The sequence below is a fragment of the Lates calcarifer genome, linkage group LG23 (assembly GCF_001640805.2).
Source record: "Lates calcarifer isolate ASB-BC8 linkage group LG23, TLL_Latcal_v3, whole genome shotgun sequence".
NCBI lineage: Eukaryota > Metazoa > Chordata > Actinopteri > Centropomidae > Lates > Lates calcarifer.
The window spans coordinates 4,112,117-4,136,266 of record NC_066855.1 but is presented as its reverse complement, the minus strand read 5'-3'; the positions used below and the strand labels follow the sequence as shown (position 1 = coordinate 4,136,266).

Here is a 24,150-nt window from a genome sequence, read left to right as displayed (position 1 = left end):
ATTGTTGCAGCTTTAATTATCATTACATTCAAGTCATAGAGCTAAGCATCAGACTTTCTTCAAAATGAAAACTCTGCTTGGAGATGGGCTAAAAAGTATAAAGTATGACACATTCACAAACAATACCCTTTTCAGAGAGAAATTTCATGTTAAAGGATATATAAGGATATCTATTGTTTGCTCCAGCTTTAATTAATGGTAGTCATAGGATAAAAAAAGGGATGAAATAAAGTGTCGTAAGCCTGCAGCTGATTTGACTTGACAAGGATTACTCTTCTTTGGTGCACATGTTGGCACACCTTTTCAATTCATGACATCTCGTGGCAGATAGAGATTTCTGTACGGGCTCTGGTGTCTAACATAAACTTTATTTCTCCAGTCAGCAGGAGTTCTCAGGGACAGTAAATGCAGCATAATAACACAAGGGCCAGTATTTTTTTTTTCAGTTGTCTTTTTTCTGAACAGGTTGGGGAGGAAAGAAAATCTCCCCCAGGTTTCTGAGAAGCCCTCGGCTGTAGTAGTATCTCTTAGAGTGGTCTGGTGCCGGGCTGCAGAGATGGTCAGCTGTCGAAGTTGGGTGACAGTGCTGACAAAAATAACCTCGACTTTTGTACCACTCGTTGGAGGTCTGGTTGACGAGAGCCAGGTAGGAATGGAACAGGGCGTAACCCGCCAGAAGGAAGAAGACAAAGACCAGAAATCCCAACATGAAGACGATTCTGGGAAAGGTCAGGAACAGATGCTGGAGGGACAGAGAGGAAAAAGAAAATTATTTCACTTGGAAATAAGGCTGCAGCATATGTAGAGAATATACAATATGTCAGCAGTACTGAGTCTCACCTGTACGACAAACAGAGGCCCTGCTGGCTGCTGCTCGCCGTATTCATCTATATAACTGGCCCCAAGAAGCCCTGAGCGCAGTACGGCATGAAGCAGCATGTCTGCTGTTAGCAGGGCGATGTCGCCTGCCATGGCACAGACGCTGAAGAGGTAAAGCAAGAAGTAGCGGGTGTTGAGAGCACCAATGCAGTTGTTCACCCAGACACAGTGATGGTCGAAACGTTGGACACACCTGTTGCAGAGCCCTGAAATACAGATGGTTGTTTACAGTCAACACTGAGTAAGATTTATTTTCCCTTTGACCTTAACATAGAGGGTGATGTGCTAAGATAATACACTTGTTTGTGGACAACAGCGGCATGACATGTTTTATCAACACTGATGCAACTCAGGTTTTTGACTATCAAACCCTGAGGGGAAAGAAGAGCAGATACAACCGGTGTCTATAACACAGTACTCACTGCAGTGTTTGGAGCGAGCCGGTTTGACGAGCTGGCAGGTCGGACAGGAGACTCCGGGGTGAAACAGTCTCCTGTCGTACGGATAGATGTGCAGCTGGCCAGCCACTTTCCTTTTAGTCACCGTGCCTGGTAGTGAGTTAAGAGGAGAGAGTTGAGGGATAACACCTCAGAACTTACATCTCAGTGATTTTCTCTGGTTATTCTTGTAAAACCCTGGCTAAAACGAGCTACGTCTGGTTTTCCCAAGGAACAGATCCACATGAGGATGCTGAATTTTGCCTGTTTCACTGCACCAAGGTGATGCTGTGTAGCCTGTCCTTGATTACCAAACTCCTCAGATAATAATTTACCCTCCAGGTGATAAAATGAAATTACTCATTTGCATGGCTGATATGTAATTACCAACCTCCTACTTATTACTAGATAATTTGGCAGCGCACTGACAAAGAATAAATCTTTGCTATGTTAGGAAGGGTTACGGTTAGTGTGTCAGGTGCTCTTTCCCTGCCTTACACAGGTATTTGAATATACTGCAGATGATATAAAGTTAACCTGGATCTCTCTTGATGCAGAGGTAGAAGAAGAAGTTCTTGATGGCAAGCAGGATGTAAGGCACAGACAGGCTGGTCAGAGTGGTGTCCATCTCCCTGCAGAAGCCAAACACCTCATAGGTGAACTCTGCATACACAGCGACACTCCAGAAGGATATGCAGGTAGATGAACATGTTGTTCCTGCAGTTATAAGCAGATGACACTGAAATGAAAGGCTGTATATTTGTAGGACAATGAATGTATTTTAAGAACAGATTTCTACATGGGAACATTTTAAACTACAAACCTCTGATGAAACAGCCTGTGTAAGGTCCACTGTGAAAATTTCTGGAGCCATTTTGGTGTAATTGGAGCAAATACCTGCGAAGAAAAATGGCAAAAACTTTAAATGCAGCTGGTATAGGTCATTGTACTTCAAAATATTGGTGCAACGGCGCCACCATGTGTCAGTTTGTAGGAGTGACAGTTAGTTCAGAAACTCTATTTTACCTTTACGATATAGTTGAACAGTGTGTTAAAGGGAGTTTGCTGCTGGCCGGAGTATTTGCAGACTAGGACGATACATGTCAGCACCAGCACGACGTAGATAGCAAACAGAGTAAGGAAATCCATGTCTCAACCCTGGCAGCTGCACAGAGACAAAACAACAGGTGTTTACGGCACAAACTCGCCACGAACAGGTAGCAAACTTTAACAAGACGCTACAGTTATGTTACAGTGATCTTTTCTGCTTATTTTTGTTCAAACACTGAGTAAGATTTGGGGGCGAAATAAGGCAGAGCGTGTCCTCTGAAAACGACTCAGATGAGTTTACGTTAGCATGCTAACCTACATCGGTACAATACGTTAGCAAACCTGAACACCGATTCTCTAAAGACACTAAATAATTCATTTCTCGCTTACCTTCCTTGTCTAGTTACACATAGCTGCCCTTTAGTGTTTTATTTCACGTTAACATAGCTGGTTTTATTGTCGCCATGGCCACCAGCTTCACTTTTGGTCCATGTTCTGTAAACAGTGCTACTTCCTTAGCATCGATGTAGCTAACTTTCAAGCTAATAGCTGCAGGGGCTGAAAGAGGCAGGAGGGTGGGGTGTATACCGAGAAGAAGATGTGAACTGTGTCCAAATATTAATAGTTCGCCGTCCACATATTGTTATCCTTTCAAATTTAGCCATCACATATTAACTATCATAAAATGAGTTTTCTAGTCCTCCTGTATGTTTTAATAGAAATTCATCTTGTTTTCTGGATGAAGAGGAGATGTGATGCAGTTGAGTTTTCACCTGCAGTCAGGAGGTGAATTAAAAATCATACTTCAAAAGCAGGAAAAGTTATCCAGATACTTTACTTGAGTCAAAGTACTGATTCTGTAAAAATGCTCAATTACAAGTGACAGTCCTTAAGTATTCAAATTATTACTTGAGGAAAAGTATATAAGAATAATCAGAAAAATGTGATTGAAATGTTAAAACTAAAAGCAGAGAACTTTCCCTATATTATATTATTACTCATACATTCATATATAAACAGCATTTTAATGCTGCAGCTGCTGCTGTAAAGGACTGCAATGAATTAATATTTTGATTTACGAAAAATATATGTGTGTCGCCTCAACAACACTTATTTTGTCCAACCCACAGTCAAACATCAAAATTACTAAAGAGAAATAATTTTTTTTAATGAAAAGCAGCAAATCCTCACATTTGAGAAGCTGGAATCATAAAGTGTTTGGCACTTTTACATAAAAATGACTTAAACATTTGCCAAAATACTTACCAATTAATTTTCTGTCACTTGACTAATCAGTCAGCTGACTAATGATTACTTATAAGCTGTACTTATAAACAGTGTTGTGTAGTTTAATAACAAAGCATCATAATTTGTAAAGTAACTAGTAACTAAAGCTGTCAGATAAATCTAGTAGCGTAAAAGAGGGAGTATAAGTAAAGAAGAAGAAAATAAAGAAAATAGAAATACTCCAGTAAAGTGTACAGTAGGCTACTTGAGTAAATGTACTTAGTTACACTCCATGAAGGGCATGGATCACATTATTTCCTAAAAGTCCGACTCAAAATCACACCACTTAAGAAGATGGCAGACTTAAGAAGTCTGACTCCAGTGCCAACATAAATAACTAACTCAGAGTTACTTAGTATTGTTTTCTCTCTGTTGCTGCCATCCAGTGCTCCACACAATGCAACAAGGCATCACAAGACACCTGTTGGATCTGGTTGCGGACATGGCCCAACACTCATATTACAGCTCACAGCACTGGAGAGGGGAGCGTTACTCAGGAGCTGTGCATGCACATCTATGGATGCTGTTTAAAAAGGTAAGAGATATGTGGTTCTATGGACTTTAGTGCGTTGATCATTTTAAATGCTTCTTAAAATAGACGGGTAATCTGCCTCGTTGGACTGAATGCATTTGAATGCATCTGAATGCAGCGACAGTTTGGGGATGAGAAGTGTTTCTAAATACTTTTCACCCCATTTATCACTACTGAAGTTCCAGTTTTCTTATCATCTAGTCACACACAAGTTAACTGTCTTGGCTGTAGTGAAAGAGGAGAGTTTGATTGAAGTTAACAGTGTTTGCAGACATAAGCCATTTGTGTTTAATTATTCAGTCTGTACCGGACTGCCTGTTCCTTACTGTGTGCATTGCCACTAATGACAGTTCACACTCCATTGGGCTCACCTGCAGCCTTCCTCAGTACTTTCTCTTCAGCTCGAATGAATTTCAATCTCATTTTATTCTTTCATTTACAATGCAGTGAGTTACCTACTACTGACTTAATGTTATAAAATAAATGTATCTTACGTGCCCTATCAATAATAGGAAATAATATAATCACCTATTTTGATATCTCCCTCATCTAAATAATCTTTCATATTTAAGGATGGAAGTAAATAATTACATTTTTTCCTGTTGTATTTTGTGCTGGTAGTCTTTTATGTTACTGACTTGACACATCAATTTCTCATGGCTCTGTACACCCATACAGGTGTTTTCATTTTACACTGATTAGACTGACGTGATCACTGAATTACATTTAGCTGCTTCAGGGTCAGGCTCACTGGACACTTGAGTGTAACAGAGCCATCGTTAACATTATCAGTAACACCTGTACTTTTGCTGCTATGACCAAATGCCAGTAGTCCAAAATGTTTTTCCAAAGACAGTTCTTGACAAGTACAGCAATGAAGTTTGATACTGAATTCAGTGTTTCTTTTAGACCGGTAAGTAAACAGCTTTTAATGCTAATGTTGGCTGTGCAGCAACAGCCAAACTGACAAACAGCTCCTCTAAAACCTTTAAAGAATATTTTTACATCTAGGCAAATGTTTGTCATTGTTGTTGATGAATTTTTCTGTCAATCATCTTATGAATTAATTGAGTGATTGCATCAATACATTGTCATTTTATTGTCACAGGAATAAAAAAAATGTCCATAAATGACAAAGAAATGGCTTAAATTAGCATATTATTAATTGACAATTTTACTTCAATGACAAACAAAACGGCAGTTTGTTGATCAAAACTGATTATTTTGATAATTTAACTAATTGTCTCGTCTCTACTTATAATACTGTTGATTTAGAACATTAAAGCTGCTATTTGTAGGATGAGAAAATTTTAAACTTGGTGCCCCCAACAGCCCCTGAACCTGCAGCCTTCTCTACAGCATGAACATAATATTGTTCCTGTGCTAGAGGAACAGTCAATGGGCTGAGTCCAGCTAAGACAAGCCCACTGATTGGATGAGAGGACACAGAATGAATAGGCTGACAGTGACAGAGAGACTGCACCAGTTTTCACTGGAGCTGTCTCACTGTTCTCCAAATACATCTAAAATGATATAATCAAATAAAAATAAAATAAATCCACATAGTGGATTTAAGATTATATGCCTAGTTCACCTGTTCTGTATCAGTCAAAAGCCTGAATTGTAAATGTTTTCACTCCAGTTTTGACCAAAACTCTGATATAAATTGTATCTTGACACAGTTTGTGTCACAGTCACCTGATAATCCATGTCTTAAGATATGCACACTGCCTGTATGGCTCCACTGTGTTCAGTGTATGTATTCATTAAGGTAGGGAAGCATGCGTTCCTTGAGTGTTAATGACAGGGGGTGGGGGAGATCTGAAGATTCATCTTATAATCCTACTAATCCTACAGGCTAAAGTCTTAAATTGCCCCTGCTCCTTCTCAATGGACTGAGCGTTTCAGTGTGCTCACACACACGGACACACAGAATTCCAGGCAAGCAGACGCTCCAATTAGTACTCATCAGGCTTTCTTGCATAGACGCAGAGTGATTCTGGGCCAGGAGCGGTCCCTCGGAGAGCCACCTAGCCAAGAGAGGAGGAGAAGGAAAAAGACACATTGGTGTATTTATAGAAAAATGAGGCCTCACAATACCCTTTTTGGAGAGAGAATTATTAAGGAGCCGAGGTGCGCGGGTGCACGCGTCCCAGTTTTCTGATTAACACTGTGCAGGCAGGCTGGCCCTAGGATGAATCAGGAATGAGACGCAGGACTAACTCCTTGACACACTCACAAAGAGACTGCACTGGCTTTTCATGCACAATCATCCTGTGCTCATGAGGAGGCTGCTGTGGTTTCAGGGTGGAGGAATGGGGCTATATTTTGAGTTTGTCACGCTTTGTGTTTGACTTTGGGTTGTGGGGTGCTCAGGGGGGACATTTTTATTTTTTTTAATTTTTTACATTACATTTGTGAAGACAGTTTGGATATTAGCCTGCTAGCAGGCCACCTGCTATTTGACATTCAAGATGAAGAAGTTTTTGCAAAACAAAAAGGGCAGATACTCTTTTCGGCAGAGCAAACGAGGCTCTCGATGTCCATCTAAAGATTTCTGTAAGTCTTTTATCAGTTTTGTCCACTGTGTGAATCCTGCTGTATGTTGGCTTTGGAGGCTGTGGAGCGCATCATTAGTTTCCAGCTGAGCAAGAGGGTTTATAGTAGATTATATTTAGCGAAAGCCAACATGTCAGTTTCTGTAATTCTGTCATATTTGTCATATTATGTTTTTGAAAATGTGGGTTAATATTTCAGTCCAAAATTTGACCTTTGAGTGCCTCTGTATTTGCCATTCTGCCTTATTTGCTATGTAATTAATGTTGTTAACCATCTCTTACCTGCTTAAAGCTCCTCAGTACAGTCAGTGGGTGTGCTCTCTTACTTTCCTGCCTAATTACAGTTCAACAGGCAAGGCGTGCATGTGCACAGAGTAAAAAAAAAAAAAAAATGCTGGAGGAACTTTTGTCTCTCAAGCTAATTAAGGTCACAATCTCTGCGACGCCTCACTTTGATTGGCTGCTCTGGAGTTTGTGAACCAGGTCAGGGACTGCTGAGTGTGTCATGGTTCAGGGTAGAGGGTTACAGAGCTGTTCAAGATAGTACAGCTCGAGACACGGGAGACAGCGGGAGGAAGGAGACAGGGAACGACTGCATCAAGTTGAATCTCTTTTAAAACATGCAAAGGATCATTTAATCTGAGTTTGTATTTGCGATGCCGGTAGATGTGAATGCATTGGCTGCCATGGGTAAGTGTTTGAATGTATGTCTGTCTTTTCTCTGACATCCTTTCTCTCTCCCACCTCCACCTGTTCTATCTTTTCCTCCCCTCCCATAAGTCCTCAGCATGCCGTCAACCAACCAGGGCTGGCCTGAGGATTTCGGCTTCCAGCTCGGTGGGAATGGACCCAGCTACATCCTGTCTGTGGAGGAAGGCAGCAGCGCCCACCTGGCCGGGTTGCAGGCAGGGGACCAGGTCCTGGAGATCGAGGGTCACAACGTGTCGACGCTGGGTCCGCAAGCCGTCATCGCCATCGCCCAGACTCAGAAGAACATCCCTCCCAGTATCGGAGTGGTGTCCCGCATACAGCAGGTCTTACAGCTCTTGAATCCATCACACCAATACTGCATATGTCAGTTAATGCCTGTGGAATTACTTGAGTGTAACCCACAGATCCTGTGTTGTTTTTTGTATTGTTTTTTGCTTATATTCTGGAGTTGAACACTGAGGAAAATTCTTGAATTAAATGCTTTTTTTTCTTTCTATTACAGATGGACATCATACCAGGTCCAGATGGTCGTTTTGGGTTCACCATCGTAGGAGACTGCCCCCTGCTGGTGGAGGACTGCTCGCCTTGCTCTCCAGCCGGCCGTGCAGGTCTGAGGGCCGGGGATTACGTCATGGAGGTCAACGGCATCCCCGTCAGACAGCACGAGACAGCCGCGGCGCTGATCAAGGCCTCTCAGGGGAGAACGCTCCGTCTGGGGGTGCTGTGCCTCGGCCCAAGGCAGAAACACAGCATCAGCATAGAGGACAGTCAAATGGGAGGAGAGGGGGCGAGACTGGACCGTAAACATAAAGCTCTGGAGTTCAACAGGAAGGTACGCTGAAACACACACAGGCACAGCTGCTTCCAGGCAAATTCTTATATCTGGTGCAGTTGAGCTGGGGTGTTTAAAGGCCATGAAAACTGATTTTCAAAGGAGAGATTTCTGTGTTTGTGGGTATTTTGTGTGTACTCTTCCTACTGGTTTAAGGTGGGTGAGGTTAATATGGAAAAAGGTTCATGTTGTGCATTTGTGTGCACCAATCAGAATTTAGCAATACTGTATTTGTGTCTGGTGAGAGTTGTGGGTGGGTTGCTTGCTTATATTACCGGGGAGATGCTACTCCCAGTCAAATCAGATAAAACCATGCACACACAGTCCCGATGAAGTAGATTTTACACGTATTAAAGTAGAAATAAATAATACTTAGGAATGTTTTTCTTGGACCCTGAGTGCACAGGTCTGCGCCTTCAAATATTTTATAGTGTGAGGGGGGAAAAAAGCAAATAGAAGCCCACAAAGTTAAAACTTTTTTGAAGGAGGGGGAAATAAACAAATATAAAACAGACTAGATGTGAGATTTGACTCAAGCTCATGTAATATAGGCCTGTGTGGGGCTCTTTTTTTTTAAACTGGAACACCATCTTGTCCTCAAACTACGCCCAGCTTCTGACATCCCTGTTAAATCTCCATCAGGTTGACCAGATTTTAGGTGATGAACCCGAAGTGAAAGAGAAACTCTTCGCTGTGCTGAAGCAGTACGCAGCAGAGAAGAGAGTCGAGTGGTTGGCCTCCGTCCTGCCAGAGATACTCACCACTGATGAGCATCGACAGCTCATCTCCAGCATCAGGTAAGAGCCGCAGGTTTCATCTCCCATTACACTGTATTGTTGAAGTTCAGCGGGAGCCTGCATTTTTAGTCCAGCAGCAGGAACACTGTGTTAATACTGACAAAGTGGCCAATTACTGACAGCAGAATGTGTTATCCAGAGGCATCCACAGGGCAGTCTGACACACTCATCATGTAACCAGAACATCCCAGTTTGCATCTTGTCAGTGGACCATTATCACACATTACTCCCCTCTGTCTCCTGTCAGTATGCACCCCAGAAACCCCAAAAAAAGTGCATTACCTTCACACCACAGGCTGTGATCCAAGCACGTAAGAGTCAAGTCAGTCAGTATTGACAGGTTATACCACTGGTTATTACACCCTCCTCTGGTATTGTGTCCCACACACTTGTCATTTTCAAGTCCCAGTGAAAAGTAAAATAATCTGCAGGGATTTGATTCATAATAACCACATAAACAGGCTTTTCATGTTGCTCATTTTGTTGCAGGATGGATTAGAGGCGGTCTGGCCCACTGCCAGCCATTATAAAGCTACACTGTATGTTTAGGTGGGCCCCATCTGCCACCCAGAGTTAATCCACTGTGACCCTGCAAGTCGCTTAAAGTCCTCATCTGCATTAGAGAAACTGAGAGCCTTAAACTGACTTGGAGGGACTGGAGTTTAGAGTTTTTAGCAGTAAATGAGGATTGGCAATGTGAGCTGAATTCACAGCATGGAGGTGTCTGTGATGACGAGCCACCCAACACGTTTTTTGATGGTGTGTTGAAGCCTGTGTCCATGAGATGGAATAACGCCAGGTAATTGAATGTGAAAAATAAAAATAATAAACCGCCAGAATTACCTGGTTGCCTGTGTGCCAAATTGACCAGTTCCTGCCATTCTGTAAATCCCCAGACAGTTTGTCCACAGATTGCACTTCTTCTACAAGTTGAGCCAATCAAATCTTTTATTCTCTTACTACACTGGCTTCCTCCACTACTACTACACCGCTTTCAGCTCTTTTCCAGTGGTATTAATATACTGTAAGAAGGGTTTCCAGCAGTATGGGGTCAGTGTTGAGGTAGCTGCACTGATTCCCCTACCTGAAATGACGTGAGGCAATGGGATTTTTCTGCCTTAAACTGCTCATGAATAATTCAAACACTGTCAACTGAGAAGTGCTCATTGGTATTTGTATAATGAAGGACACTCCTTTTTGCACAAGCACCAATAGCAACATTAAAGCATCTCCACATGGTTTTTCCATCCCCCACTCATTTCACAACTCTCTTACCTCTCTCTCTCACTCCCCCCCCCCTCTCTCTCAGGGGGTTTTTGTGTTTTGTTCTGATGGATTTTCTTGTTATTTTACTCAGAGCTCAGGCTGCTCCCTGCTCTCTCTGTGTGGTGACCGTTTTCCCTTGACACCTGGTAAAGGCTGCCTCCTGCTTGCACCAAGGTCCCAACATATCTTTTATTCTTCTCAGAGAAGAAGCTCTGTAGCAGTAGGTGTGTCTTCTATTCTGCCCACTACTACTACAGATGGTGCTACTCATACTTAGGTTTTTTTAATTTTTGAGCTATGGGTGACAGCTAAAACGATGAATTGTTTGGGGTGAGTACAGCTTTTTATTCGTTTCAAATGAAGGTTTTTGATGTGGTTGTGGTTGGGTGATTGCTTTTGAAAAACATAATTTTTGTCAGATTTTTCAACTCTGTCACCTGCACTGTTTCTGCCATCAGTGTAGTTATGTGAAGTGGGAGGTGAGTGAGTGAATATTTAATGCAGTCTGATACAGCACACGACGATGGCTGCTGCTGATGTTTGCGATATGATGTTTTTAGCTTTGATTTCCCTCTATTCCCCAGTTGGTCTCCAAGATCTCTTCAAGGCAATTTACTGAGCTCGAAATCTATAATTTATTCATTCAAGGGAGTCGTCAACAGCATGGCCATGCAGTTTGCTGTGATTTGATTACACTTGGGTGGCTTGAAACTGGTTGTTGTAACCGTTAACAACACAAAGACCTGCTGTTGTGCCTGTTTCTAAGTGACTGAAGTAATTCGGATGAGCAGTGCTCTTTTTTTAGGATGTAATCTCTCGCCACGTGTTTTGAGGGTGTGTCGGTTTGCATGTGTTTGTGTTGTGCTTGCTTTTGAGCATCATGTTTACTCCCGGATTACATAAATATTCCTTTTAAAACTCTATCTGCCTGTATTATACTGAGTCTGTGTCTCTCTGCTTGGAAAATAGCAGGAAATTGAGTTTTTTCTGTAGCATTAGTAACATCAAATGTGTTTAAAGGAAGATGTACTTATCCTGCTGAATTGTTCATTTACACCTCTAACTAGTAAACCAAACTATATACTGTTTATTACTGCAGTGGTAGCTGTGCTTCATATAGGAATAAGAGTGATCAGAGCTTGATAATGGTTGGTCATAGCAGTTGCTGTGCTACATGCTGTGCACAAAGCTTCCTTTTTCAATAGTGTTGATAATGATGGTCTTTAATCTTAACTGCAGGAGCCAGTAGCTGGAGCTAGTGTTAAACTGCTACACTGCACAAGACGAGAAACATAAGTCCCCTGAAACAATTTTTATTAAGACTGAAGACAAATACAGACAAACAGCACTAAAGCCAGTGCATTCATAACTTGTCTTTTTCCATTAAAATAAACACAATCCATTCATCTATTTTATTCCTTTATTCCAAGGATGGAATGTTTTTTGGTTAAAACTCATTGGATTTCTACAATGTAATGATGGTGGTGTGTATTCTTCAGACCCGGAGCGAATACTGTGTTCAGGTTTTGCAGGTCCACCATCACAGAGATCTGTGTAATTTTACAGAAACCATCATCACTTAAACCAGTAGTGCAGACCATTAATAGTCAAATACATTTAATATGAGATGTTAGTGAGGTATAGGTGTGTACACCACATATGTATGTATAGATACAGTCTTCAGTCATGTCTGAACCTGGAGCTCAGCATACTGTATGTTATGTAACATATTTTTCTCTGCCTCCTTTCTGTGTCATTCTTTATCTTCTATCAACATCCCTTTTATGACTGATCACATATTCTTAACCTCATTAATACAGTGTGAACATGTCTGCCCAGTGGATTAGATTTATCTGACCTTTTCCACTACCACAATCTGTAAACACCTACTTTCCCCAAGTTCCTGGACACAGTCCAGCAACCCACTGATGCTCATATAATTTTTTATAATGCCACAGGTTTTATCCCTAAATGTGTGACCAACTGCTGTGATGCACTTGTCAGTGTTAAAAACAGCAAAGCGGGCAGAAAGATCATGTAAGAACGAGTCTCCACCACAGGGCTTCCATTATTTTTGAGGACACACATCGTTACATCACCTCTACATGTGTATAGACAATGCAACAAGCATTCGAGCCACATCTGGACACTTGAAATGAAATGAGGTCTCCTCTTTGTAGTTTTCTGCTTGTCATTCCTCCCTTTTGAGAAATCCGTCCCTTCCTCCCTGCTTGCTTCCTCCTCCACAACCCTCCTTCAGATAATTATAGATCTCTGTTCTTTATAAATGAGGTCAAATCAGAGCACTCATTTAGTTTCCAAGAGTTGACGGGCAAAACTTTTTTGTGATGAGGTGGCTGTTTCAACAGATGGCTGTGCATTCTGAGGTGGATGAACATCTGCATTTATAGCAGCATAATGCTGATAGCCGCAGCTACACACACGCACCTCCTTACACAGACAGGTACTGCATGTGTGTGAGAGACTGAGACATATTAGTGCTGTGATATGAATAGATGACAAATAGCAGGGAAGCGTAGATAGCAAACAGAGACTGTGTGGGCTTCTGCACCTACGCCACTACAGAACATTTATTTATATCCCAGGAGTTTGCTCGTTGTAGCCAGTAGTCTGTGCCCAGGCAACACTGTCTCAGACTGCAGTCACATACAAGTACACCTCAAGCCTGATCAGAATCTGCCAGAGACAGTGACAGCAGGCTAAGAATATGTGGCCTATATCTTTTACTGAAAAGATTTGTCCCAAAAATGAGATACCCACCATTTGTTCCAAGTGGCAGCAGCTATACTAAAACAAGTCATAGTAAAAAAATGTAATAAATGGTGCAACCTAAGGCCTCTCTTAGATTTTTGTGTCATCATAACATCTTAAAGATGATTAACTCTGCTGTTAATGTTAAATACTGAATGAAGATAGGATTCCCTTGGTGACTTCATTTGTGCACTTTTCCCACAAGAGGAATGCTTTATGATTGGAAATATTTTGTAGATTGTAAACTCTTCAGACAAGATTGGTCGTTTAAAAAAATGTTGTTTAAAAAATCAGAATAAAAGATAAATCTAATCTAATTGCCCTACTTAAAATCTGACTTTAACCCCCTGAAAATCTTGGTTTTTTTTTGGTGTCCTTCAGTTGTTAAAACTTTTTAAAGTGATGTAGAAGTGTACTCCAGGGTGTGTCATTGCACTGTGACATCACTGTCAGGTGTGATTACAGGTGCAACAGAGCACACACCTGACACACCAAAAGAAAATGGTCAAAACTGAAGTATTAGAGGCCAAGACGTCCTGACTTTTAACCTCAAGTATGGGTCCCATCCCCAAAATCCTAGATACTACACTTCCCATAATGCAGCTTAATGCCCTTTTATATAAAACACTCCTTACCTGAATGCCTACATCTTTCAGAAATCAATAAAGCGCTCCTTTCATAAGTATTTAATTGGCTGCTTTAATCTCATCGCAGTACACCAGACCTGCTGTGAGCTGTGGGAGACGTGTCCAAAATAACAGGCTGCTGCACTGGTAGTCTTTAGTCTTGTGTTGTTGTGGTGCTGAAGGGAGAGCTCCTGCAAAGAGGGTAACAGCACACATTGTTGTTCATTTATACTACCACTGGGGGGAACCACAAATGTCTCTATTATTGGTACTTTTTAGGTTTGGAACAAAAAACTTTTTCACTCAACAGATCTGTAATATAGGATTCTGCGAGGTACTGCAGCTCTTTCACCTTCAGTTTATACTAGTGGACATGCTTCAGCTCAACTGCAGTGTGTCGTATCTGTTTTTATTACAGATTAAGCTCTGGCAGCTTCTACATCACATAGTGAATTAGTTCCTGACAGGTTTGATAAAGAAGGAAACTATCTAAGTCAGATCATAGTGAAAAAAATATGACCACAGATTAAATGTAGAGTGGCATGATATCTCTCATCCTCAACTACTGGTATCAGCAGAATTGCTCAGGCTCATATAGCATCTTTTCTATCTCAAGTAGGCATCAGAAGATGCGACCTTTAGGTTCAACACATAAGTGAGACTTTATCATTTGCTACATCACAGGAGTGACACAGGGCTGAAGGCGCTCTTTATTTACATGAATACCTTTTATTAAAATGCTTCAACAACTAGATAATGAATTCAACTGCAGTCTGGCCTCACGTTTGCTGTGAAGTCGCCTTTTCTGTCTCTCTCTCCTCCTCTCTGTACGGTAACTGTGTCCTAATTGCTTTATTTAGCTGTCAAAGTTGTTTTCATGCAGCTTAATTAGCTTCTCGTGGACATGAACAGTGGTAGCTGTTGTCTCTCCGTTGTCTCTATCAGCGCCTTTGTTGCTAATTACTCAACTGGTGCTGTTTTTCACAGAGAGCACTACACCCTGTCTGGTGGTGGCTGATTCATCTGAACAGCAGCTAATCAGCCAGTCAGAGCACAACAGACTGGTGTAGGTGGGATTCAAAACGGTTGTTTGTGCAAATCTGTGTTGGAGTTCAGCTCTCAGTTGGATGTGATTCAACAAACATGGAATCAAATAATTAACTTCTGATTCGCTTGATTCATCAGCTGGGATTTTGGTTCTCTTTTGGTCCCATTAAACGGTGCAGTCTGAATTTTCCATATTTCCTTTGGGTCTGCTTTGAAAAAAAGACATGGTGCTAACATATGTGCTATGTTGTGTGTTTGTTTATACGTGTGTAGGCTAATGTAGGCTCTTGTTTTTCCCTTCTAACGAGAACATATTCATTGTTGTGTCAATAAATCCTCCAAAATAAATAAATGATTTTAGCCAGTTCTCACTTCTTTATTTAAGTAATAATTTAACAGTAGTTTAAAATATTTAAACGTAAGCTCCAGCAGTTGGTTAGTGTGAGGATGACATCAATCTTCTCATTTAACTCTAATCAACAAAGCAAACATTTTGTTTTTCTGCAGCACATAATTATAGTCTGTTATTATCTGTGATAATGAATAAATCACAGGTGTTGTGATTTACTGTTGGTTTTCATCTCGTGAATTATTTGTACATTGTCCTGAATCACTTTAACTTTCACTTTCTTCAAGAATCATATCTTAGATTCGGTCTGTGCTGCAGTGTTGTATATCAAAGCTACTGACTGCAGAAGACATTACAGAGGAGTGGAACTGAAGGGTAGTGTTAGAGGGTACAGCGTGAACATCCCCACATATATAATTATAGAAAGTGTGTGTGTGTGTGTGTGTGTATGTCTTGTTTCTTGGCAGCCATTCTGATCACTTGAATCAAAAGTTGTTTTCGGTTGTCAGCTGAGTCCTTGGGGGGGGCCTCATTTTGTTTTGTTCTCATAGTCTGCGCTGCTGTGTGGTAAACACAGCACACCATATGAAACAGCATGTTCAGCACACACTTATCTCCCCTCTTTGACATTTTGCAACATTATTGTGCTGCAACATGTATGTTTGTAGTGTGTTTTGTGGGGCTCGATGTGGAGCCTCTGTACTTTTGTGGTACAGACTAAAATGTGTCTGTAGCACTCACAACTGGGAACTGTCAAGTCAGATTTGTGGTCTTCTTTAAATATTCTTTTTATCAAGTTTTCTAGTTTCAGTCAGTTTTATTTTTGGTAAAGTTCTCACATAGCTGCTTGTGCTTAGACACTGTTCAAAGTTAGAAATGTCAGATGAAAAAAGAAGTGGGAGTTTGGCTTTCCTCAACATAAGGTATCGTTTGAATGAAAACTCAGTGAAAACATCATCAGCTGATGTTTTTTTGATTAAGCTGCTGGAATAATACATGACTGTTAACTGTTCTCTACAACTGAAATGAGAGTGAGTAATTTAGTGAAAACCTATCCACCTACTGAGAGCTGTTGTTCATTAGGTTAATTGTTTTTGCCTCGTAAAGCTGAAATATTAGAAGAGTGACGTGTTGAGTTTTTATCGTCTGAATGGGAAAATTGATAAGGTCCGAGGTCAACAAGATGATACCAGCTTCCTGCTCTGTGCTCACACTGACAAAGTGACACAGAGGTGACGCATGGATGAAAGTGTGGGAGAGCTAGAGAGTGAGATACTGTAAATGGAGAGAGAAAGAGAGAGAGAGCAGAAGAGAAATCCCATGCTCGCTCACTCCCACACCTTTTTTCTCTTGCTGTATTCTGGCTCTGGTACCTCATGCTGCAGCAGTGAGACTCCAGCGAGCTGCGCGTGACGCCAAGGTTTTCCTCACTGTCTCTCTCCTCAGAGAGAGATCTTTTCTCTCAGGCTTCCCATTCAGCTTCTCGTCTTTTCTTCTCCCTGGGGACGACTCTCACCTCCAGCGGGAAAGACACATCTGTCCATCAAAAGTGTTTTTCTTTTCCTGAATGTTGAAGGAGGAAGCCTGTTGATTAGAATTAGATTAGTGTTGACTTGGATTGTGAAGATTATTTCAGTGGCAGTTGAGGCGACGATCACCTTTTAATCTCTGCTGATGCTGGATGTTTGACTTGTTGTTGTTTCTTTATTGGAAATCCAAGACTTGTGATTATGGACTGTGTGTTATCTGAGTGGATCGAGGTGGATCTGTGATATAGATCCATCCTCCTTCCTTACTCATTTTTTTTTTTTCTGAGGCAACTCTTGTGGACCAAAAAAAACTTACCAGCCCTCATTATTTTCCTCACATGCCACCATGTTTGCCAGAATCTTCATCCCGAAGAAGCACCGGCAGCGCTTTGACGAGGCCGTCTCCCAGAACGTGATCAACCGACTGTGCCGCAGCAAGAGCATCAGCGAGCCGCAGGGCAGGATCCGGCGCAGTCGGAGCGAGGACCACTCCGATCGCCACCACGGCTCCAAACGGGCCAGCTCGGTGCCCAGGGATGGAGGAGAACCCGGAGGGAGGGGTGAGGCGGAGAGGGACAGGGGCTTAAGGAAGTCCGTCTCTGGGATACCCCCACATCCCCCCATTGGACCCAATCAGAGGTGAGCAGACATGTATGAGACTCTTAAACTGTTGTTTTTGATGATGCTGTGATGCGTTATGGGTTTATTTGGCTCTGCCTTAAGTGTTGTTTACTCAGACTGCCTACAGGTTAATCTCAACACATAATGCAACAGCCAATGATTCACGTTCTGATTCAGATGCTTTGATAGTTTTTAAAATGGGAAACAATAACAAGAATCACAGGCGAAGGTATGTTCCCTACAGTGTGTCTGTTTCTGTTGCTTTTTCCTTCCCTGATCTAGTTTTTACATGTTAAAGCTCTGAGTCTAGAAATGAAACTGCTCTTAAGAGACATAAATAAAAATAAAATAAAATCCCACAGTATAAGTTAGTGTACAGATGTACAGTATTTACATTTATATAACATTTTTGTCACATAACATCTTCAGCTCTCTGAAACTGAGACTGTCATCTTCACCTATCCACCATGCTAATTCTGCACTGTAGTAGACCCCCTGACCATTCAACCTCTCCGGCTCATCGTCCGCCCACTAACACTGATTACACCACTGTGCGATTAATAACAGCACAATGGATTTAGTGTAGGATTACACGGGTGGCGGTGCACTCCCACACTCCCACACTAAGCCAGCTGAACCACATCCTGAGATCTGTCCTCTCCCACATGGGAGCTGGAAATGTGGGTCTGAATGTGTCAAATGTGATCACATTGGCAGGTCACGTAACACTGGGAGACAAACTGGGAGCGATTACGTCATGTGGTGTAAGTGGCACAGTAACAATAAGAAGTTGAGCAGCGTCCTTAGCTGAACTGAAAAACCCTCCTCAAGAGTGTTGTGTAACTCTGTTGTGTCTCCACAGTAACTAGATAGATAGATGTGTTGTTTCATCATCACCACCACAAAACAGCCTATTGATAAAGATACTCAAAATCAATCACTATCGATTGGTAATTGTCTACTTATTGTAGCTGTTGCACCAGCATGTGCCAGTTGTTGTTGTTGTTGTTGTGGTAACTGATTCTCTTTGGGTTGTTATGTAATATTTTTGAGGTTCTAGGACTTCAAGTAAAACAATGTGAGAGTGCAGTGATGAAAAGCACAGGAGGCCTTGAGCATCACGATAGTCGCATACGCTCAGTTTCTCAAGTGTGCTCGAGAATGATGCTGTGTCGCTCTATGTGGCTGTGCAGCCCAGCACACACACACACACACACACACACACACACACTCGCAGCACCAAATGCACCCATCTGCATTTAGCTCGTCTTACATAACAGCCAGTAACGGCGGCTATCAAAGAATAGATTTGCCTGTTTCCTTTCTCTCCCCCACTTTTGTCTTTTTTCGCCCCCCCCCCCTTGCATTTACATATCGAGCCAGTGTTGCCTTAAGTCGTTTCCATGGCAACGCTCCGTGGACAGACAGCGAGACTCGTCTCATCATTTGATGTAACGGGAGGTTCCAGCTCGTATTCCTCCGCTGGGGGTTACTGAAACTGAGGCATCACCATCAGCAAAATGTCAAAGCTTTTTCTCTTTGTTGAACAGATCCCAAAATATTTTTGTTTCGGGGCCGAAAGCTGTTTGGATAAAACACAGAGAGAGAGAGATGTGTGGAGTGATGTGGAGTTGAGGCTGCACTACATCACAAAGTTGAATTGCATGAAAGAAGAGCGTCATGTCCGCTCTGGTTCAGACTCCCACTGACAGGAAGTGACAAATCAAAACAAAAGTGAAGCCCAAACAGGCTCGCTCCAGAGACAGCTGGACTCCACGTCCATTCACAGAATGGTTGTTAAGCATTGGCGTAGTTAAATGATGTCATGATAAAATGCTAAAACCATTAACTGATCAGCGAGTCAATAACACTAATCAATTGCTTAATCAGTGAAATGCAAAATATTCTCTGGTTCCAGCTTCTAAAATGTTTATCTCTCTGTGTTTCTGGGTTTTGAACTCTTTCTGTTCCTTCGCTCTGGAGAGTTTTAAAGGGCACTTTTCATGATTTTCTGACATTTTACACAGCAAACCATCAATCAGTGAATCCAAAAGATATGATATTACAATGATAATTGTTAGTGGATCAAGGGAACACAGTGATTTGGTGGAAATAACATGGTTTATATTTACCTCTGCTTTTTTACCAACAATCAGATGCAGCAGACCAAAGAAATACACAGGAATTACTTGAAATTATAGAGAAGCAGCCTTAAAATAGTGTATTGTTTAAATAATTTGATGTATTTCTACTTGAAAGGGAAACACACTAAAAGCGTTTTTTAGGGTTTTTTTTTTTGTCATTCAAGAATCGGTGTCATGACTCTGTAAATCTGCTGTTCAGTCGTTCACCTCACAACCCTTTTGTGTCTCCTCCTCAGGATCGTTCGTGTCTACAGGGGGAAGAAGAACTTTGGCTTCACGTTGCGAGGTCATGCTCCCGTCTGCATCGACTCCGTAATCCCAGGTACTGCTCCTATATTAAAAACCAGTACAGTACGGCCCTGATAGACGCCTCCTCGCTGCGTGTGGTGTTTGCTGGGGGGGTATTTTACGTGGGTGAGTCTGTTGTGGTGCCAGTCGCTGGGGGGTTGAAGGTGATCAGGAGGTGTTTGTGTGTGTGACTGAGTGTACCAGGAAGTGGACTTGTCTGACTCACCAATGAAATGTTAAGAGGAAAACACTCAGAACAGACTGTACTGTAACAGACCCTTGCAGCAGTCAGTCAGCACTAATGCAGTTACATTCAGAGATTTTCCACTGATGTCTGTCTACAGTCGGAGCTTTGTACGTATCCTCTTTTATGTTAGTGAAATTAATAATAATGGAATGACTAGACCCCAGAGTCGTTTCATTTGTGTAAAATCAAATCATGCTGAGATGGTGATAGAACCATCATGATGCATCATCGTGTTATAAAAACTGATGATTTAGAAAAGCAAATATTAATTCAGTCCTCTTACAAATGAGGTCTGAAAGAAATACAGTTATATAAACAACACATACATTGATACTTCATACTTCATAAATTATTTTTAGTTTTCTTTGCAGAATCTCATTCAGTCCCAATTGACTACCTTTTTAGGGCTAATAAAATGAAGAAAAGAGAGTTTTTTGCTCTCATATCTGTGTGGTAAATATAAAACATAAAGACTGGAAACGGGGAAACAGTTAGCTCTGTCCACAGGTGATAAAAGCCACCAACCCTAAAACTCTCTAATAAACACATAATATTTTGTCTGTGTAATCCACACAACAAAACACTATAAAGCTCTATATATTGGCTCCCCCAGGTCATCAATGCAGAAGTTTTTTATTGCTTTAATTTCTGACTGTAGTTGGGCTGCTTCCACTGCTGAATGAATTTCTGGATAAAATATGACGTGCTGCTTTGTACCAGTGATTATTGCCATGAAAGACTCTTTGTTAAATATTTATGGGGATACTATTGCTACTTGCTGCCTTCGGTGAACATTGTAATTACTTTTATTTTTCAAATTTCCAGCAGTAAAATGTTTTTTAATTAACTGTTATTGCTTTGTGAAATAAAAGCAGCAGACAAGAGAGGCTGTGAAGTTACTGTGGAGGGAATTTGCCAGGTCCCTCTGTGAGGAGGGAAATGTGTGTGTGTGTGTGTGTGTGTGTGGTGTGTGTGTGTGTTAGTTACAGTACGAGTGTATATTTGATGATGACGGCACTGTTCCCGCCCACCACCATCTCCCACCATCATGTGCTGAAGCGGCCAGAGCGCACTGACTCAGTGGGCCTTATGGAGGTTGATATGGAGATGGAGGGGGTGGATAGCATGTCTCTCATCGTGATCTCAACACAGATCCTTTATCGATAATCAGGAAACCACGGGCTCTGTCTCGTGGCCCGTGAATGTGCCTAAAGCTGCGCACACCACCACATCATCGCACAAAGAGTTTGATACAAAGTTTAGTTAAAAAAAGATGACTTGACATTCACTCAGCAGTGAGTTGACAGATGAGGAGGCGATGGTGGATGGGTACAGTGCAGTCGGAGCAGGTTCCACCAGGGATTGTTTTGACAGCCCTGTTTCCTTACGTAATAAGATTTAGCATGGAGATCATCTGATTTGTTGATGTGCTTTGTTGGATGTCACACACAGATTGACAGCATCACATTAGTCACCATCTCTCCCTTTTCAGCCCGTATGTTCAGTGCACCTTGTTAGCTGCTGAGGTGGCGCCAGGATCCCTCTTTTCAGTCTCTGATGTGTGATTTTTTTATGCCATCTTTGTCTCCCTCTCAGATAGTCCTGCTGAGGAATGTGGACTGAAACCAGGCGACCGTATCCTCTTCCTCAATGGACTGGATATGAGGTTTGTCTTTACAGGATAACATTATTATTATTAGCAGCAGTAGTAGTAGTAGTTTGTCTCTGCCTGCTGTCCAAGTTCTTGAACTTAGGATATCAGGGCTTGTTTTACTCCCAGAGAAGCCATCTGCTGCCAGTGTAAAAAAAAAAACATCTCTCACAGTGCCAGATAAGCCATCACAGAGCACATGAAGCTTTTATTTGATTTTGTCAGTTTCTCTATCATCATTATTCCACTGTTTCTTAGCTGAAAAATTCAGTGTGTGTGTGTGTGTTGTCGCTCTCTGCTTCCTGTCAGTCCCTCTCAGGAGAAAATGGAAGTCTCAGCCACAACTTATACCCTCAAAAATATGTAGCTTTACAAAATTTATCATCACATCCAACTCTTCTTTTTTGTGGCAGTGGAAAGAGCAAGAATGGATGGAAATTTTTTATGTGAAGACAAGTACAATTTTAACAAAACTAAGAGTCTACAGCCAGCTGCTCTGTGAGGCTGTTTTTAGGGACAGAGGTGCTTTGAGGCTAACGTGCTCACAGTTGGAGTGCTAACATTCTGATAGGTGATGTTTGGTTATTTGCAACAAACACAAAGCAGGTGGGAATAGTTTTGCAGGTATTTTAGTACACACACAAAAAGTTTGACCTGATGGTGACGCTACAGGAAAAGTCAGGGGATCAGCAAAGTTCCTTACAATTTATCATGAACGGAAAATGAATGAAAACAAAATTAGTTCATCCAGCAGTTATATAACTAGTGTTCAGTGTGATCAATGCTGGTGTGAATTAACCTCGCTGTGTGTGTCCTTGCAGGTACGGTGTGCGTGCATGGGGCAATGCACGTGAACACAAACATTTATGTAAACTTATGTGAACTTTTCTTGTAGGAGTCATGATAGTTTTTCTGTGAACTGCACAACTTCTTGACCTTCTGCTTGTGGATTTTCAGAGAGCGAGTGTGGGAGTGCAGATAAGAAATTCATCACGTACACAATTGAATTGTACCTATACGAGCTCAGCAAATGCAGCATATCAACCAGTGTATCAGCCAGCATAACCAATGCAGTGTGAAGAAACAATATTACTCACCCTGCCACCCTGATAGCCATGTGAAAGAAGAATCGCCAGAGCTGTTCCCATGGCTGCCTGATGTACTGATTTGATTGGCGCTGTATAATTTCGCTGCTCTCCCTGATAGCACGGTGCTGCAGCAGTAGGAGGTGATCAGGAAAACGGTGGGAGTAGTTCACCAGAGAGAGTGAGAGAAAATAAAGTACAAGATATGTGGGAGCTTTCAGTGTATTGTTTACAAAGTGAGCATGTGGTGTACAACATAACCTATCTCAACAGTCATCCTCCTTTACAACCAAGGTGAATTAGTTTGTTGAAATCATACAGCACAACGATTTACCTGGTCAATACAGAATACATCATACACACGATTAATTACTTTCTCATTACCAAGTTTACCTGCCTCATTTAAGAAAAATGACCCTTTTTTAAATCTGTTTATATGTATGGTAAAACAATAATTTAAGCACAGATCATCTCGCTCAAAGCTCCTTTTGCTGGCTTCCAGCAGCATCTCACAGTCTTCATCTGTGAATAGAAATAGCTCAGGTGTCGTGGTGTGAAACTTAAGTCACATGATCACAATTATACAGTTAGATTTATAAATGACTATAAATATTCAGCCACAGGGGCTGTACCAAAGCTTTGTGTGGAAGGATGTAACCTGTATCAGTGTTTTACAGCAAGGAGGAGTCACAAAAATAAATTTGAGGCTAATTAGCAGGATATGCATGCAAAAAAAACATACTTACTATGTGGACTGGATAACTGTACCTCTTTACATTTATTTAGATACTGTATAAAAAGGCAGACCTTAAACTCTATTTATTATAAGTCGACTTGTGTTTTCTCTCTATAGGAACTGTTCCCATGAGAAGGTGGTGTCCATGCTGCAGGGCAGTGGGGCCATGCCCACTCTGGTGGTGGAGGAGGGTCCGGCTGACTACTCCTCAGACCAGACCGACCCAGAGGAGTCTCCTAGCCTGGCCCCCACCACATTACCACGCTCTAGGTCAGTAAAAATAAAAATAAAAACATCTAAAATATAAAATATGTTGTATTAAAACAATAAAAAGTAGAACAGAGGGGAGACTGTGCTCTCAACACATAACTTGTTAATGTATAAATGAAAATGATATTCCACTGTGTCGACTGTCCAGGTCTCCAGCCCTCAGCTCTTTGCAGTGGGTGGCAGAGATTCTTCCACCAAGCATCAAAGTCCATGGACGGACCTTCAGCCAGCAGCTGGAACACCTGCTGACCATCCAGGAGAGATACACAGTCTGCAAAGCCCTGGAGACCTTCTTCCAGCACAGGTCAGTGGGATGGAGCGATGGGCGAGGGGATGGGTCTATAAATGGAAGTAGACCAAGTGTATGAAGAGTAAGGAGTAAAAAACATGTAGGTGTGCAGTCTGCACCAATGCAGTGTTAGACAGATGGAAGAGA

General features: G+C 41.7%; 2 protein-coding genes across 4 annotated transcripts in view; one reads left to right on the top strand and one right to left on the bottom strand.

The window, feature by feature from the left end:
• Positions 1–354: 354 nt before the first annotated feature.
• On the bottom strand, positions 355–2,506 carry zdhhc4 (zinc finger DHHC-type palmitoyltransferase 4). The gene is given in 7 exon segments (XM_018687797.2): positions 355–742; positions 841–1,085; positions 1,302–1,427; positions 1,854–1,995; positions 1,997–2,033; positions 2,140–2,213; positions 2,343–2,506. Coding segments are annotated over 7 exon segments (1,047 nt in total). The 5' UTR covers positions 2,466–2,506; the 3' UTR covers positions 355–442.
• Positions 2,405–24,150, top strand: part of grid2ipb (glutamate receptor, ionotropic, delta 2 (Grid2) interacting protein, b) — a 35,299-nt gene continuing 13,553 nt past the window's right edge. For 2 of the 3 annotated variants that reach the window (XM_018687796.2, XM_018687793.2), the window contains exons 1-10: positions 2,405–2,533; positions 4,040–4,188; positions 7,524–7,777; positions 7,957–8,286; positions 8,929–9,083; positions 17,030–17,311; positions 19,674–19,759; positions 21,569–21,638; positions 23,562–23,714; positions 23,863–24,018. In XM_018687796.2, the coding sequence (XP_018543312.1) occupies positions 7,532–7,777; positions 7,957–8,286; positions 8,929–9,083; positions 17,030–17,311; positions 19,674–19,759; positions 21,569–21,638; positions 23,562–23,714; positions 23,863–24,018 (1,478 nt within the window). In that variant the 5' untranslated portion in view covers positions 2,405–2,533; positions 4,040–4,188; positions 7,524–7,531. Of the gene's footprint in view, positions 2,534–4,039; positions 4,189–5,009; positions 5,099–7,523; positions 7,778–7,956; positions 8,287–8,928; positions 9,084–17,029; positions 17,312–19,673; positions 19,760–21,568; positions 21,639–23,561; positions 23,715–23,862; positions 24,019–24,150 lie in introns of those variants that run through there. The other variant, XM_018687795.2, reaches the window with a different exon arrangement.